The sequence below is a fragment of the Squalius cephalus genome (genome assembly GCF_949319135.1).
Source record: "Squalius cephalus genome assembly, chromosome: 23".
NCBI classification, from domain to species: Eukaryota; Metazoa; Chordata; class Actinopteri; order Cypriniformes; family Leuciscidae; genus Squalius; species Squalius cephalus.
Genome location: NC_137144.1, coordinates 30,016,560 through 30,034,869, shown reverse-complemented (window position 1 = coordinate 30,034,869; position 18,310 = coordinate 30,016,560). Strand labels below are relative to the sequence as shown.

The following is an 18,310-nucleotide window of genomic DNA, read 5'->3' as shown; positions in this document are numbered from 1 at the left end:
CAGAAAATCACAAATAAAGCATCAATATGCACTTTTTGTTTACACAAACCATTAAAAATGATAGCCAGATTTTAAAAGTGTCTTGCAACATGTTATATACTAACATGTACAAGTTCAAATAAAGTTTTGACAAAAAACTTTTTTATAAAAAGATAAAACTCACATATTTCAGACTTTAAATTATTTTTATAAAAAGAATGAGTCAAAAAAAGATAAATGACTGACATTTACAACACACTTTAGCTTATCTTTTATTATTAATAATAGTAAAATTAGGTCCGATTTTCCCGTGGCGTTGCTTTGCAACCATGCACTGACTGCTCTCTCAACAATGACAAAAAAGTTTTAGTGGCTAATGGATTTCCACCACCGAAAAACGTCTGTAAAAAAACGAGCGCGTCGCTTCAATTATGAGCGTGCTTACCTAAGCGCGCCTACATTTGAATGAACTTGAGCGCGCAAAAGACGCGATATGTGAAAGGCCTGTTGGCGAGCTACCTCAAATCAGGCAACGAGCTACAGCTGCTTGATGACTAGGATCTAACTCGTGCCGTGGCAGCACTTTTTTCCCGCTAGTTCCATATAATATTTTCCTTGCGCACAAAGTGCAGAAACACGCTCCTGGTTGCCGGAGTTTTTGACACCAGCTTCCAAAGGGCTTTTCGTCTCTACCCACCTCCTCTATCCAAGAAGACCATTTATTCTTTATGCCTTTATCGACAAGTTTGGTGTCTTCCCCTGGCTTCATAAAGTTGCACTCCATGACTTTGGCTACGTTTCGCGCTGCCAGTGTGGGAAACACATTCGTAGTGTATGGGAAACACAAAACAAATGCGCACGTGGAGTGACTGCTGAATCTATCTGATTGGCCAAAACCCAAGACCAGCCCCTACCCTATTACCGATTGGATGAAGTAGGCTGGTGTGGTTTAGTAAAAAAAGCGCCTCTCAGATCTTGGGATAATTGTCAGATCACGCGAACGCGAACCTGATTTATTTATTTATTTTTGCAGACACGCCTGTACACGCCGGAAATCCGGCATGGCGCCGGAGTGCTATCAGCCCTGCTATAGCTAGCGCCGGCCCTGATGATACAACTGCAAATAAGTATTTGAACACCTGTCTATCAGCTATAATTCTGACCCTCAAAGACCTGTTAGTCTGCCTTTAAAATGTCCACCTCCACTCCATTTATTATCCTAAATTAGATGCACCTGTTTGAGGTCGTTAGCTGCATAAAGACACCTGTCCACCCCATACAATCAGTAAGAATCCAACTACTAACATGGCCAAGACCAAAGAGCTGTCCAAAGACACTAGAGACAAAATTGTACACCTCCACAAGGCTGGAAAGGGCTACGGGGAAATTGCCAAGCAGCTTGGTGAAAAAAGGTCCACTGTTGGAGCAATCATTAGAAAATGGAAGAAGCTAAACATGACTGTCAATCTCCCTCGGACTGGGGCTCCATGCAAGATCTCACCTTGTGGGGTCTCAATGATCCTAAGAAAGGTGAGAAATCAGCCCAGAACTACACGGGAGGAGCTGGTCAATGACCTGAAAAGAGCTGGGACCACCGTTTCCAAGGTTACTGTTGGTAATACACTAAGACGTCATGGTTTGAAATCATGCATGGCACGGAAGGTTCCCCTGCTTAAACCAGCACATGTCAAGGCCCGTCTTAAGTTTGCCAATGACCATTTGGATGATCCAGAGGAGTCATGGGAGAAAGTCATGTGGTCAGATGAGACCAAAATAGAACTTTTTGGTCATAATTCCACTAAACGTGTTTGGAGGAAGAAGAATGATGAGTACCATCCCAAGAACACCATCCCTACTGTGAAGCATGGGGGTGGTAGCATCATGCTTTGGGGGTGTTTTTCTGCACATGGGACAGGGCGACTGCACTGTATTAAGGAGAGGATGACCGGGGCCATGTATTGCGAGATTTTGGGGAACAACCTCCTTCCCTCAGTTAGAGCATTGAAGATGGGTCGAGGCTGGGTCTTCCAACATGACAATGAGCCGAAGCACACAGCCAGGATAACCAAGGAGTGGCTCTGTAAGAAGCATATCAAGGTTCTGGCGTGGCCTAGCCAGTCTCCAGACCTAAACCCAATAGAGAATCTTTGGAGGGAGCTCAAACTCCGTGTTTCTCAGCGACAGCCCAGAAACCTGACTGATCTAGAGAAGATCTGTGTGGAGGAGTGGGCCAAAATCCCTCCTGCAGTGTGTGCAAACCTGGTGAAAAACTACAGGAAACGTTTGACCTCTGTAATTGCTAACAAAGGCTACTGTACCAAATATTAACATTGATTTTCTCAGGTGTTCAAATACTTATTTGCAGCTGTATCATACAAATAAATAGTTAAAAAATCATACATTGTGATTTCTGGATTTTTTTTTTTTTAGATTATGTCTCTCACATGCACCTACGATGACAATTTCAGACCCCTCCATGATTCCTAAGTGGGAGAACTTGCAAAATAGCAGGGTGTTCAAATACTTATTTTCCTCACTGTATATATATATATTTATTTATAACTGTAAAATGTAAGTTTTGCACTGAGGGGAAAAAAAATAAACATATCACAAACGCATAAAACAGCACAAAATATACGCTGTTCGATGGTGGATCGATTTGATCCACGATCGACCTCTAGGGCTGCTTCAGAAATGCATGCACACGCAATTATCTAGACTTGATAAACCTGGATCAAATTAGTGAGATTGTGTGAACTTCAATTAGCTTTTATGGAACCACTTTAGCCCCAACTTATTTGTTAGGCTCATTCAAGTCCGGCTTTTTGAGTTTAATCCCCGCTTTTCTAAGCGTCTTTTATGGAACAACCCTCAGGATCAGTCCAGAGATCAGCACACAGAGTCACTCCTCAGGTAATCAGTAACAGAATCTGCATGACATTTATATTCATTACTGTAGATGTGAATTAGAGGTTTTGTCATTTGTAAAACACATCTGTCCTTTAAAACACATTTGTCTCATTGCTGTTCATCTTTTATTCAAACTCTTTTAATATTGAAGTGAATTCTAGTTTAATTTTAAGGGGTTTATGTTCCCTAGTTTCTTGAAAAGTCCTTAATACAGACTCAAAATATGTGTAAAATAAATAGTATTGATGCAAGTTAACAGTGAAGCGTGTCGTAAAAGTTGTTGAACTGTGTTTTTGTCCTATTCAAAGATGTTCAAACAGAGACGGTGAAGGAGTGGAGCTTCGCCAGCAAATCTTTGAAAACACAAAAAATGAAACCTGCTGAATCTGACAGGATCATGTTGATCTTTGATGAAGTGACATATTTAGGCCGTTCTGCCTCGGCGGTCGAACAGCGCTCGTCACTGTCAAAATTAGTGAGATGGCCAATCAAATCAAAGAAGACGGGCCTTAATGTTCACAGAAGACGAGTGTGAAGTATTTTAGTTTTACCTTGAACAAGTGCTTGGTTAGATGTAAGGAGCTAAACATGTAATATTTGACAGCTGTTTTACAATAGAAATGTTCAACCACCCACAGTAATGATGCAAAATACTACACTTTTTTAATCAAATTTTATTTTGAATTGAAAACATGTTATTACAGTATGTACATGATTCATGTAATTCATAAATTAATGTAACGAGACAAGAAACGTTTTGTGTTTTCTTATAAAATAGTATTTGAAAATGGTTTAAATTGATTCCTTGATTAATTGACTTAACTACAATTTGAGTAGTTGAGTCAAACTACCCTTTAGAAGTGTGTGTACAACTGTAAAGTGATATTCAGAACTGTCTATTGATGACATCATAGTATAGTATCACAGTGTAAATAATAAATGTTGACATATGTTTCAATTGCTGTTTACATTCTGTAAATCAAATATTTTCAATATGAGAAAAATGTTGGGGTTACAAAAACAACATTTTCCATGATAAATACACAATGCTAACACGAACTGTTAAAGAAACATGGAAACTGCTCTTGATAAATAGAAAGAACATCATACATGCAAATCCTTCACAGCGAACACTTTACGGGTACTTTTAGGTCATTTCATGTCTTACTAATTGACAGTGTAACTACTGATTGATGTTGCATGCAATTTGTGCTTGCTATGAGCACAGAATAACTTCTGACAGGACAGGAAAGTTCGTATTTCTGAGGTGAAAGACTTTTTATTTCGTAACAAGTTACGAAAATAACCTTAGAATAATGACACTGACATAGAGCATGACAACATCTTGGGCATTCTTTACTCAAACTGGGTCTGACAGGGGATGCAACACTTTCATGCACGTCTTTCACATTAAAAGTCTTGCATCAGAAAAGCATTTAGAATTACATTTTTTGTTTCTTTGATTTAACACTGTGACCCACCAGTTTAGGAACACTGATCTAGGAGCTTTAAACAGCTTTTCACTGCGGATGCCATTGAAAACACAGTAAGTCTATTCCTCAAGGAAAATGATTCAATCTTGAAAACAGAGTTCATTTGGAGGCTACATTGACAAGAACCCAAATGCCATCATCAGGTGACAGATGTTGAAGATTTTATTATTAAGAAAATAAGTAATTTACTAGAGATTTATACAACATTATTTCCTTGCTGTGTGTTGGGTTTGACTTTGAAAAGAAAGGTCAGAATGCTGATGCAACAGAGAATTCTATTTAAGTGTGTCACGTGGTGTAAGACCCCTGCCCAAAATATCTATAGGGTGTGACCATGTTTGGACACGCATGTGGGTATATATGTAATATGGGCCATTGTTCTGGAGCGCGTCTTTCTAGATGACGCGTTCGGCTTTTGTGAAATAAAGTCTAATATTTCTGGCATCAAAAGATCTCTGAGAAGTGATTTCCGATAAAGATTGAAACTACAACACAGATTATCTAATTACCAAGCAACATGTTTGGATGAAAAAGTAAACATATGATGTAATGTGGCTGATGAATATTGCCACCCCATGAAGTCTGTAAGTTAAAAAAAAATAAAACATTCTAGGAAAATTATATTTCTCTAAGGATAATTGACTCTCTACCAAAAATATTTTGGTAGAGGAGAAGAAATAAATTCTGTAAAATATTCTGGCATTCTGAACAGGTGTGGCAAATTATGTTAAAGGGTGATGAATTGAGAAATATAATTTTCCTTGAGCTTTTGACATATAAGAGGTCATCATACTATAAGAATATACTGTAAGTTTCAGAACTGAAAATATCATTGTTTAGTTCAAAAACAGCTTTCATTAAATCCAAGCCCAGTGAAGGACCGCCTCTGCTGGAGAAGATCAACGCCTACTTCATCATCATTATCACTGTAGCCCCGCCCACAGGTGTGTCAGTGAGATGATGAGAAAAGCAATCAGATCACTGGACTAAAAATAACATTACCTTTTAAAGGAATCTAATGCTAGGAATGTGGTTATATATTTTCAACAATGTGAATGTCTCAGTTTAGCATTATTTATGTACATTCTGTACATTTCACTGTGGATTCTTTAGTAAATCAGTCAGAGTTTCGGCGCAGGCTTTGCAAACAGACTTTTATGACATGGACTCCATAGTAATGCCACAACATGTAAGTAACTGTGTTAATTCTAATGGCTGATCTGTGACCAGTGATTTCTGATATCTAATGACTCATGTACAGTCAGATGTTCTTTGTCTCTGTTTCTGCAAATCAAACCTGAACGGTAAACTTCACATTGTTTCTCTTAGTAGGATGAAAATAATCTGTTATTTAAACTGTGATTACATTATAAATAGAAAACAATCAAAGAATGCTCCTTTACAATTGCTGGAGCTCTCAATCAAACAGCACGAGTTTATCAGTGACTCTCGCCACAACTCTCGTTATAATCAACAAATCTCTTATTTAGATCATGTTTGCACTGTTAGTTATGATTAAAGCATTCATGAGAGTGTATGAATTCGAGTTACAATGATGAGATCACTGCATTCATGTCTGTGATCAGCTACAATAGTCATCACTGCAACCTTTCATCACACGATCTAAGTATAATACTTTAATCAACACTATACACGATTAGTTAACATTGAGAGCTGTAATAGTAAAAATGTGCTAAAAGTTTTCAAAAGAGAATTTCACATATAAAAATGAGCTATTTCATATGCAAAGATGTCAGCCAATCACAGCAGTGGGTGTTTACACTGAAGTCTCAAAGCAGACACGCCCCTTCAAACAGAGCGTTCAAATCAGGCTAGGAAAAATGCCTTTTATTTCTAAATTATGACTATTTTTGATGTATACATAATACTAACATTGTAAGTGCACCACAGGAAACATTATAAAGCAATAAAACAATACAGTTCATGACCCCTTTAAAGAAGCAAGAGAAAAGATCATACAATACAAGATACTGACACACTTCATTAAGATTTCATACAATAAAAGGGGTGAATAATAATTTATGTTGGGAAAAGGAACTTTTCTGCACTGCTAATGGGAGTAAAGTGTTGCCATAAACATTATGTTGAAGTTGCTGGTTTGGTTCTAAAATGTACAGCCTTGGCCAAAAGTTGGCAGTGACACATTTCTTTGTTTTGCAAATTTGCAGCTTCAGTTGTTGTGGTGCTGATTCACATTGTTTCTAGATTGTTGTGCATTATGCAGATGCCTTTTAAATAATTGAAACATAACTTGACTAATCATATCAGAACATGGGAAAGAGTGAACGAGAACTAGTCATGATAAATCACTTTACCGGATCATCACGGACTTCAAGAAGAGAGGTTAAACTGCCGTTAAGAAGGCTTCAGGACATCCCAGAGTGTCCAGCAATACCCAGGACCTTTACTCCTGAGGAATCAGCTACAGTACGTAATCATGTCTCCACCAGTGCAGAACTGCTCAATATTGGCAGCAGGTGGTGTGAAGCATGCACACACAGGCCAAGACTTCTGGACAACAGCCTGGTGTCAAGAAGAGCAGCAAAGAAGCAACTTCTCCCCAACGAAAACATCAAGGACAGCCTGAAATTCTGCATGATGTACAAGGATTGGACAGCAGAAGATGGTGCGATGTTATTTTCTGAAGCTCCTTTCCGACTATTTGGGACATCTATTGACACTTTGCATATATTGAATGTTTTTGCAAATAAAAGCCTTTAAAACATATTAACGTTTATGTTGCTTAACATTTTTTCAGCATGCCACTGGTTTCGTTCACTGCATAACGGATCTTGACAATGAAAAATACACAATGAGTTTTATACACTTACTTTAAGTATTAAATGAAGCAGATAAGCTAAACATGCAACACATATACAACATATCAAAGGTGATGTGCTTGTAATTTGTTTCGGCGTGCCTGTAATATTGTGATTCGACGAGCCTGTAATATTGTGATTCGATGTGCTTGTAATATTGTGATTCGATGTGCTTGTAATGTGTTGTTTATCTCTCCAGAGTGGAATAGATGTCTGTCGTGGAGCCACACCATCAGAGCAGGGTTTATAGTAACTACTTGTCTTCAGACAGTCAGGTGTGAGCTTGAGACAGACAAAACAAAACTCTTTATTACACCGAGAGCACACTATGTTTTTACATTGCTCTGTGTTGTGGTTAAGCAGCAAACCACATGTTGGACAAGCACGAACCGCTGGACATTCAATGTTTTTTACAGATGGTAAAGTTATATTTGCACAATCTCTCAGCAGATCCAGCTCTCTGTTGCTGCAGTCGTCATTGTCACATCTATCAGATCGAGGACGCGGACCTTTCCACTTTCTCAGACACTGCCAGCAGAACTCAAAGGTTTTGCCCTTATTTACAGAGCAAATGGTGCATCTCACACTGAGATTAGACGAGTCTGATCTCTCGATGATCCAGTCACAACCAGGACACTGAAGAGAGAAAGAGCTTATGCATATAAAATAATGAACAATCCCATACATATTTCCTGTGTATCTGGACTATTGTTCATTACTGGCAGACAGTACAATGACCTTTTTGCTTGTGTTTTAGGTTTATGTTAGTGCATTTTATAGAAGACAGAAAGGAAAAGTGGTATCTTTATCAGAAAGTATTGATGATAGTTACAGCAGTGCAACAGAAAATAAGGAGGATAGAAGCATTGATGTGTAAGTCTAAACAGGTCAAAATCGAGTCACGTGTGTGGGCTACACTGAAAAAGAAGTGTCTTGTTGATTTTCATGTGTAGAAAACCAATTTTGGAAAATTATTTTACTTAAATATATGTAAACAATAAAGTCATTTATTTTTTCTAGCTGTGATTATATAATTAGTCCCATTGAGGGTTTAAAGCCATTTCAGAGCGCTCTCCAAAAGCCACGGCTCCTCCAAACCACATGAACACACACAGCCAAAGCAGATTCAGCAAAGCGTCTTATGAGAGACGGCGTGATGCTCGTTGGCGATCTACAACTCTGCATGGCCTCATGGAACGTGCAGATGACGCGTGATGTCTGCGCGAGTAGGGTGCACGGAGTTATGGAAATACATAAACTAACAGGCAGGTAGACATCGCATTGGACAAAGAATATTTATGCAAAAAGTGTTTATGAAACAAATTGCCTACCCCACATTTATTTTATGACTTAGTAAATGTAAAGGAAAAATACTTACATTATTGATGTCTACTATCTTTCTAGTAGCGTTGTTGGCAAGTCTTTCCTCAAAGTACTGCTGTTCTTCAGGTGTAAGTTTGGCTAATAGACGGACTTCAGTGTAAGACCACTGTTTTTCACATTTAGGGCATCTCAGCTCGGCTTTACCCTGAAAATGATCATAAGAGCAGTGCACTGAATCAAAAAAAAAAATGTTGATTTAAAGATTTTAAGATTTTACACAGTTTTCTCATAATTCTCACATACAAAAGCATTTTAGAGTCTACTCAAAATGCATATTATCCTTGTCTTGATTCTCTGAATAATGACCACTAGGGGCAAAGAGCTCATCTTTAGTAATGTCTTTGGTGTTTTTATCTTGTTTCCTATCTGCCAGTCACTTTGACATTGTTTCGATGTGATGATACTAGGGGTTACACTTGGGAGCCCCAAACACCTCTGATACTTCATTAAAGGCCAATGAGAGTTGGTTTATAGAATTTGCATGCCACTCCCTTATAAATATATAAAATAAGATGGCTTACATTCAGATTTGTTCTTCGGAGCCGAGTGGTTGAAAGTGCATTACAGCAGTCTCTTCCCAACACTGCCACGGTTCGCGTGAATGTGAAAGCAACACGGACTCTGGTGCGCCCTTTTTCAGGAAGTAAAGTAACTTGTGCATGCGTTTTAGCTGATTATGATGTATTTAGTTAAATAAACCACATGTAAGGGATGGCACCGTTGATGATTTACCTTGGATACGAGCGAGAGTGAGCCTGCAGTGTACCGGTATTCGTGCATAGTGTGTTGAATCAGAGCAACACATTAATGGAAATCCACTGTGTCCTCAAGAGTGCGTTTACAATCAGCAGAAAGCCAAACGCGACACAGTAAACCGGTGTCGTTCACTCAGCTGCGCATAATAGCACCAAATTAATAAAAAACATAATATATTAAACCGCGTTCTGTTCCCTTACGAGAATGTTCTCTCGTACTGCGTTGCAAAAACTGTGGGAAAACTCCTTTTCTCGAGAATATTGAAGCCTTTATTTTAAAATGCACTGCAGCTGCACAGCGAGAGCATCATAGGTTTGATTGGCTATGCTGCGGCAACTGCACAAACCTATGGCAAGTGAGCAGGAGCGCGCAATCCAAAAATTGGACGCGTCAGGAGAGTATAAATTCAGAGAAAACTCGCCATATGACAGATCTATTCTCCTTCAGCTCAGAGACACACCTCGTTGATTTCTCTGGATAGGAAGCGCTCGCCGTAGAAAAAGCCTCTCAGTGGAACAGTTTCGCGTTCGCGCCGTCGGCAGACCTCGCCCAGCAAGCATTTCCCTGTGGCATCCGTCGAGTATCCTTTAGACAATTCTAAAAGAGCTAAAACGCTGTTTTAACAGTGGATCGCGTTGTTGCAAATTCCGCTCCCCATCTGCGAATCCTGCGAGGTTCCCCTGCATGTGTCAGAACGACACACCCAGTGCGCTATCTGTCTCGGCCCTGAGCACGCCGAGGCAGCGCTCACTAAAGGCAGCTGTCATCACTGTGACAACATGCCTGTGGCTGTCCTCCAATCGAGACTCACTCCCGCCACTTGAAGAAGTGGTCGCCGCTGATTTGTGCCCTCCCACTGCAAGAAGTTGGAGAACAAAAGCGGTGCACCCGTCAAAGCCGTGCAGGACCACTTCGGCTATGGTCAGCCACGCATATTCCACCGCCGGTCAAGCTGCCTCTGCACTTCACGCCATGGCAACCCTTCAAGTGTTTCAGGCTAAGCTCCTCCGCGCTATGGACGAGTCAGGACCTGACCCGGACACCTTTAAGGACCTCCGAAGTGCTACGGACTTGGCGCTACGGGCAACTAAGACCACTGCTCAGGCCATCGGCTGTAACATGGCCAGCCTAGTAGTGTTGGAGCGGCATCTATGACTTAACTTAACTGAGATCAGGGACGCGGACAAAACCACCTTCCTCGACTCACCGGTCTCCACAACTGGTCTGTTCGGCCCATCCGTCAGCGGCTTTGCAGAACGCTTCACTGAAGCTTAAAAGGCTTCCAGTGCTATAAAGCACTTCCTCCCGAAGTGCTCCAGTTCGGCTTCACGGCGCCCCAAGGGCAAGCCGCAGCCAGAGAAGACCCCGCTGCTCATCAGCCCCGCTCAGCGGCTGAGACCAGCCAACGTCTGAACGCCAGCGAAACGGTACCCGTTTCCCAAGCGCCAGGGCCCACGGCCGAAGCTGAAGCTCGACCACGTGCCCAAAAAGCCATCCTAGCCGGCATAAAGAGGGGTTTGTGTCCCGCCGCGGCCAGACCAGCCCCAAAGACCGCTCGAGTGCTTCTCACATCCCCCTCAGCCTCGTACATTCATGAAGTGCATGGATGCTGCTCTCTCCCCCCTGAGACAGCGGGGAATGCGCATTCTGAACTACCTCGACAACTGGCTCATACTGACTCAGTCAGAGGCAGAGTCCCATACTCACAAAGCCTGGCTCCTCAGCCATCTGGAATGTCTAGGGCTCAGGGTAAATCTTTCCAAGAGTATACTGTCCCCCAGCCAATGTATCACATTCCTGAGAACAGTTCTCAACTCCGTACTTATGAGAGCATGGCCCACGACAGACCGGGCTCTGTCAATTTTGGGCCTCGCCGCGTCGTTCAAAGAGGGCTCCTATGTACCCCTCCGAACATTTCAGAGGATCTTGGGCCTTATGGCGTCAGCATCACCAGTACTCCAACTAGGCCTACTGTGTATGCGTCCTCTTCAGCTGTGGCTAGCATCTCAGGTACCATTCCATGCATGGCGCTCAGGCCTCATGGATATCAGGGTGGACTAGCGCTGTATCAGAGCCCTGGACCCCTGGAAAAACACTGGCTGGTGCCAGCAGGGTGTGAGCATGGGTTTGGTCTCAGAGAAGAGGGTCATTTCAACAGACGCTTCCAACTCCGGTTGGGGACGAGGGCAGGCCTGCCTCCGGCCTCTGGTCGAGCTCGGAGAAACGCCTACACATCAACTGCCTCGAGATGAGAGCGTTTTTTCTAGCCTTAAAAACCTTCATCCCATATCTGGCGGGACACTACGTCTTGGTCCGCATGGACAACGTGTCAGTGGTCTCCTATATAAATCGCCAAACCTGTTAGCCATAGCCACACAGCTACTGCTATGGGCTCAAACCAACCTGCGCTTACTCAGGGCAGCTCACGTGCCCGGCACGATGAATGTAGGAGCAGACATGCTTTCTCAGGGCAATGTTCCCCCAGAAGAATGGTCACTCCATCCCCAGACGGTTCTCCTGTTATGGGAGGTCTTCGGGAAGGCGGAAGTCGACCTCTTCGCCTCAGAAGGCAACTGTCACTGCCCAATTTTCTTCTCAAAGAGCAGGGATGCGCTGGCCCACAAGTGGCCCAGCCTCCCCCTCTATGCGTTTCCCCCGGTCTCGATGCTCCCTCAGGTCATCGAACAGATCAGGAACATGAATTGCGCAGTCCTCCTTGTAGCCCCCTTCTGGCGAACCCAGACTTGGTTCCCAGAGCTAATGCAGCTGTCTGTGATAGCTCCGTGGCCAATCCCGCTAAGGAGCGACCTCCTTGCGCAGGCAAACAGGACTATCTGGCACCCCCGTCCCGACTTGTGGGCCCTCCATGCATGGCCACTTAACGGGTATCCCAGGACCTCCCAGAAGGGGTCCTGAATACCGTTATGGAGGCTAGAGTTCCGTCTATTAGGCGCCTCTACCAAATTAAATGGTCAGTGTTCTCCAGCTGGTGTTTAACTCGGGACCTCAACCCACACACTTGTGAAGTACCAATGGTACTTTCTTTTCTCCAAGAGCTGCTGGACGTGGGACGTTCCCCCTCTACGCTCAGTATATGTGGCAGCTATCGCGACCTTCCATGTGCAGGTGGCCGGCTCTTCCTTAGGCAAAAGCGACCTCATAGTTCGCTTCCTTAAAGGAGCCAGAAGGCTTAACCCGCCTCGACCACCTTCAGTGCCGGCTTGGGACCTTTCTCTGGTTCTACAGGCTCTTAAGGGACCTCCTTTCGAGACACTGCAGTTGGCTGATTTAAGACCTCTCTCTCTTAAGACCGCTCTGCTGTTAGCACTGGCGTCAGCTCTTCCTGTCTTGAGTTTGGATCTAACGACTCTAAAGTCTTCCTTAAGCTAAGACACGGATATGTACCTAAGGTGCTCTCAACACCGTTCAGTGCCGAGGTTATTTCTCTATCGGCCCTCCCAGTCTCGGGAGAAGATAGTGATACTTTCAAGCTCTGCCCCGTCAGAGTCCTGAGAATATATCTGGAGCGTTCGGCCTCTTTCAGACAGTCTAAACAGCTCTTTGTCTGTTTCGGGGGCCACACCAAAGGGCTGCAGGTCACGAAACTCACGCTATCTAGATGGATAGTGGATGCTATTGCTCTGCCATACACCTCACTGGGCCTCCCGTGTCCCATAGATGTAAGAGCTCACTCCACAAGAGGCATGGCTTCCTCTTGGGCATGGTCCAGTGGAGTCCCTATCGAAGACATTTGTGCGGCGGCCGGCAGGTACGCTCCAAGTACGTAACTAACCAAGTAAATTTTCTATCATGCGCCGTGCACGTTTGATGATGTAAGATGCACGCAAACGCACCAGGGTTCGATAGAATCAAGTTGAGAGTGAAACCAGACCAAAGCTGCGGGGGGTGCCGGGAACAATCGCGCTCGGGCTCGGACCGCAGCAAACGAGCCCAGTGTGAAAGCACCCTTAAAATAATCAGTCGATTTTGGTCATACAGATAAGAACAATATATCATTCAAAACTGAATAGTTTTATTTGGGTACACTCACAATAACAGCAAAACTTTGTGCTTTTGTAGAATAAAGAAAATAAACAGGGTGTGCTTTCTGCTGTCAAACCTGTAAACATTACCTCGATAAACAAACCATCAAGCTTCATTGGGTTCATTTGCTTTTCAACAAGTTTGGAAGAAGAAGTACTGTAAGAAATAAGCCTTGAATTTACCTCAGAAGAATAAGAATGTGACTCGACGCACGGCCTGATTAAACTTTTACACATTGTACTAGTTGGACTTTTACCAAACCATATTGCTGGACTAAAATGTGTAAACTAGAGTGGAACATGTTGAAATACACTCACCTAAAGGATTATTAGGAACACCTGTTCAATTTCTCATTAATGCAATTATCTAATCAACCAATCACATGGCAGTTGCTTCAATGCATTTAGGAGTTTGGTCCTGGTCAAGACAATCTCCTGAACTCCAAACTGAATGTCAGAATGGGAAAGAAAGGTGATTTAAGCAGTTTTGAGCGTGGCATGGTTGTTGGTGCCAGACGGGCTGGTCTGAGTATTTCACAATCTGCTCAGTTACTGGGATTTTCACGCACAACCATTTCTGGGGTTTACAAAGAATGGTGTGAAAAGGGAAAAACATCCAGTATGTGGCAGTCCTGTGGGTGAAAATGCCTTGTTGATGCTAGAGGTCAGAGGAGAATGGGCCGACTGATTCAAGCTGATAGAAGAGCAACTTTGACTGAAATAACCACTCGTTACAACCGAGGTATGCAACAAAGCATTTGTGAAGCCACAACACGCACAACCTTGAGGCGGATGGGCTACAACAGCAGAAGACCCCACCGGGTACCACTCATCTCCACTACAAATAGGAAAAAGAGGCTACAATTTGCACGAGCTCACCAAAATTGGACAGTTGTAGACTGGAAAAATGTTGCCTGGTCTGATGAGTCTCGATTTCTGTTGAGACATTCAGATGGTAGAGTCAGAATTTGGCGTAAACAGAATGAGAACATGGATCCATCATGCCTTGTTACCACTGTGCAGGCTGGTGGTGGTGGTGTAATGGTGTGGGGGATGTTTTCTTGGCACACTTTAGGGCCCTTAGTGCCAATTGGGCATCGTTTAAATGCCACGACCTACCTGAGCATTGTTTCTGACCATGTCCATCCCTTTATGACCACCATGTACCCATCCTCTGATGGCTACTTCCAGCAGGATAATGCACCATGTCACAAAGCTCAAATCATTTCAAATTGGTTTCTTGAACATGACAATGAGTTCACTGTACTAAAATGGCCCCCACAGTCACCAGATCTCAACCCAATAGAGCATCTTTGGGATGTGGTGGAACGGGAGCTTCGTGCCCTGGATGTGCATCCCACAAATCTCCATCAACTGCAAGATGCTATCCTATCAATATGGGCCAACATTTCTAAAGAATGCTTTCAGCACCTTGTTGAATCAATGCCACGTAGAATTAAGGCAGTTCTGAAGGCGAAAGGGGGTCAAACACAGTATTAGTATGGTGTTCCTAATAATCCTTTAGGTGAGTGTATGAAAAATATAGGCAGGTAGACTTGTCTACATGTCTAAATAAATCTAAATGTCTGACGACACAATGATATTTGATGATTTATAATATAATACAGTATGATAGAAAAGAAAAGTGTTTACACTGTAACATGATTAGAATGTTTTGTTGATTTTTAATAAAGACTCGGAGTACTTATTTTTCAATATAACACACAGAACAAAAAATGTGTCATCCTTTACTGCGTGTTCAACAATACAGCTCTTCTTCAGTTCTAAACCAGAATACAAAAACATGCTTAGAGCTCCCCCTAGTGGTTATACCATACAACTTAAAGAGAAATTCACTCTATAACCTAAACAACTTCAACTGAAATAGACACAAATCCAACATAACTATACTTCTGAAAAACTGATGAGTATTCTCATCAATGAATGTCAGAAAATATTCAGCTCCACTCAAGGATTTTGCATTCATTTTCCCGCATACATCACTGTGCACTAAGTCAAGTGGTTCAACAGCTCTTTTGCGATCACTGCTTTTGAACTTGCTGTGATGATGCTTTCCTTCAGCACACGAATCACAAAAGTTTATGCCTTTTGACACATCAAAGTCAAAGCCATCAACTAGACACTCATTACACAGCTTCTTCAGATTTTGTACACCTAGATGACCATAACGTCGGTGCCAGGTTTGTTCCTTAGTATCTTTATGCAAATGCACATTTTCTGTTACATGAAAGTGATCACTTTCTCTACAGTTCACATAATAGAGACTGCCAGTTTTTGTTGCATTAGCAATCAGTTTTTGATTAACATCCGTTATGCAGTATCTGTTCTCTGTGAACTTGACTTTTTTCCAGACTGAGTTACCTTGGACACACTCAGTAAGTTGTATGACAATTGACCGTTCGCAAAACCCCGCCCTTGAACGCTCCTCGTCCAATCCTAGCTCAGCAACGGTAACTAAGGAGAAGGACCTCCGTCAAACATTGCGATATTCAGCACATGGTGAAACGAAGCGCCTATGGCACCTGCAAGTCTGACACTAGGTACCCCAAAAGTTTAGAGGGAGGGGTCGTTTTTTTCACCTTTCCAAAACCCAAGACCCAAGCGGAAAGATGCCGACAATGGATTAAGCAGTGTGGGAGACCTCACTCACAGCTAAATGCCTCGAAGATTAATAAGCATACATTTGTCAGCGTATATAAGCGTCAGTCACGCCTGTTTCACATATACTCCGTAGTCCGTTTACAGTGCGTTTGAAGTGTGTATTTTTTTCCCGCACCCATGTTAACAGGTAAAGCTTTCACACTGCAAGCGGATGCTGCAAGCGTTTCCGCACTGAGTCTAATTTTGCTGTGCTGCACGCGCTGAATAAAAGTGACAGCGCATGGTTCTTGGTCAAAACGAACACAGATTGACATAAAAATATAATAATCTCACCATAAATGCATTAAAAAAAATAAAATGTAGTAAACTCACCATAGCCTAAATGTATTTTTGGACTTGCAGACTTGGAGGAGTTCCGTTTGCACACAAGCGCACACACACACACACGACTTGTTTAAATACATTTATATAGTTAATAAATAACAATAAATTGTTGTTGTACCAGCAATATCTTCAAGTTTTGTTTTTCACTGTATTAATCTCAAATGTCATGATTTGCCAATGCAAGAGAGTAACAGTCAGCCTGCCTACCGGCACCTTTTTTCCCCCACTTCAAGCACCTTTGCCTCGATTGTTGTAATATTCCCGTCTTTGCTTCTTTTAACATTATAAACATATGCATATTGCAGCCCTTTCTGTCGTGCCCTGGAGGATATATCTGCTGCATTACTCCAAAAGCAATCACTTATACCGGTATGGAGCTCAACCGAGCCATGTGTCTGTTTTTCAATTGTTTGACGGGGGTAGTAACAATAACTAGGGGGCGTGGCTTTTGCGAACGGTCAATTGTGGTAAATACAAAACATCATTCAGCTTGCATTCTTTTGTCTTACCATCAGACGATGTCATCTTCAGCCGCACAACTCCACGTCCTGTTGCTTCAACAGAGTAACCATCTCCAAGTGTTACTTCTTGTGAGGGTTCCAGGCTTTTAAACTCAACAAACTGTTTCTTGTCATTGCACATGTGACAGGTTGCTCCTGAATCTACAATCCAGCTATCCATTCTTTCATCAGAACTTGATGATAGTGCATGACTCACCATAAGTCCAACAGTCTCACTATCTGAATCACTGTCTTGTTTTTTCACTTGTGCCTTGTTTGCTTTGTGTTTATAACCAACCTTCACCTTCACCTATTGTGACCCATGTCTCGTAACTTGAGGTCCTTGCCAATACACAGCCCTAATCACGATATATCATGACAGTGCCTTCAGACTTTTCTCGTTTTAAGGGAAATAGGGTTGTAGCTCATTGTCTGTTACTATGATTGAACAGAGGTGTAATTTGTGTTTTAACAAAGTTTAGCTCATAAGTTATTGATCCAGGAACTTCACTGAACTCCTTGAGATAAGCATTGAAGTTCAAACACTATGAAACGCTCCATTGTTAAAGTGTGGATCTGTCTGAAACACTGCCAGCAGGACATTAAACTGGAAGTGTCTGTCCAAGCTCACAACATGTCTTGCAAGGGAAAGCAAAAGTTTTGTAGCAAATAAAGGGCCTTGACTGCATTTTCCAGCATGAAGCTGCTTCAGGTACGAGAGGGACAGATTGAAATGGGAGAAGAAGCTGAGAGGATGGTTGGATTGGATGGATTTCATCTCGATTTTGAAATGAGAAGAATGGAGGAGCGGTGCCAATGCAGCCGTCTCATGCCCCCTCTCTTCCATAAAGTGGATAGTTTTCCTACAGGGCATCTGTATGTTTTTCAACATTGCTTTCCTTTAACTTTTTTACAAGGAAGCAGGGTTTGAAATGAACCCCTGCCAACCCGCCAAATGCAGGTAAAAATCTCAGGGCAGGTTTACTCACTGTGTTGGGGAAGTTTGTGTAAGCTAAATCCGTGCAAATTTAGCGCAAATACACACCTCGTGAGTCATCATGATATATTAAACACAGCGTATTGCACAGAATCTGCTCATATCTGCTTACTTGAACACACACGTCACTAGACAACAAATAACGGTGCGCTTGCTCATGTGCATTGAAACAATAGCGAAGATTAGAAGGCATTTGTTGAACAGAAAAGACATTGTTATTTTCCAACATATGATGTTTTATTAAGTTCGGGAGGAGCATGTACAGATAATTAACACAAGTGGAGAGCACTCAGCAATCAATGGTAAGAGGTACAGACCCTTTCCAAAAAATTAGAATATCATGGAAAAGTTTATTTATTTCCATAATTCCACTCAAAACATTAAACTTCCATAGATTATACTG

The 18,310-nt window shown here is 42.3% G+C and overlaps 1 protein-coding gene across 1 annotated transcript in view; it reads right to left on the bottom strand.

Annotated features, from left to right (window-relative positions):
• Positions 1-3,201: 3,201 nt before the first annotated feature.
• LOC307151688 (E3 ubiquitin-protein ligase RNF19B-like) overlaps positions 3,202-18,310 on the bottom strand; it is a gene marked incomplete at its 3' end in the record, with an annotated part of 33,242 nt that continues 18,133 nt past the window's right edge. The window contains exons 3-5 of the mRNA XM_079859803.1: positions 8,601-8,750; positions 7,324-7,858; positions 3,202-3,242 (exon numbers count right to left, since the gene is read on the bottom strand). Coding sequence (XP_079715929.1) covers positions 3,202-3,242; positions 7,324-7,858; positions 8,601-8,750 — 726 coding nt within the window. The remainder of the gene's footprint in view (positions 3,243-7,323; positions 7,859-8,600; positions 8,751-18,310) is intronic.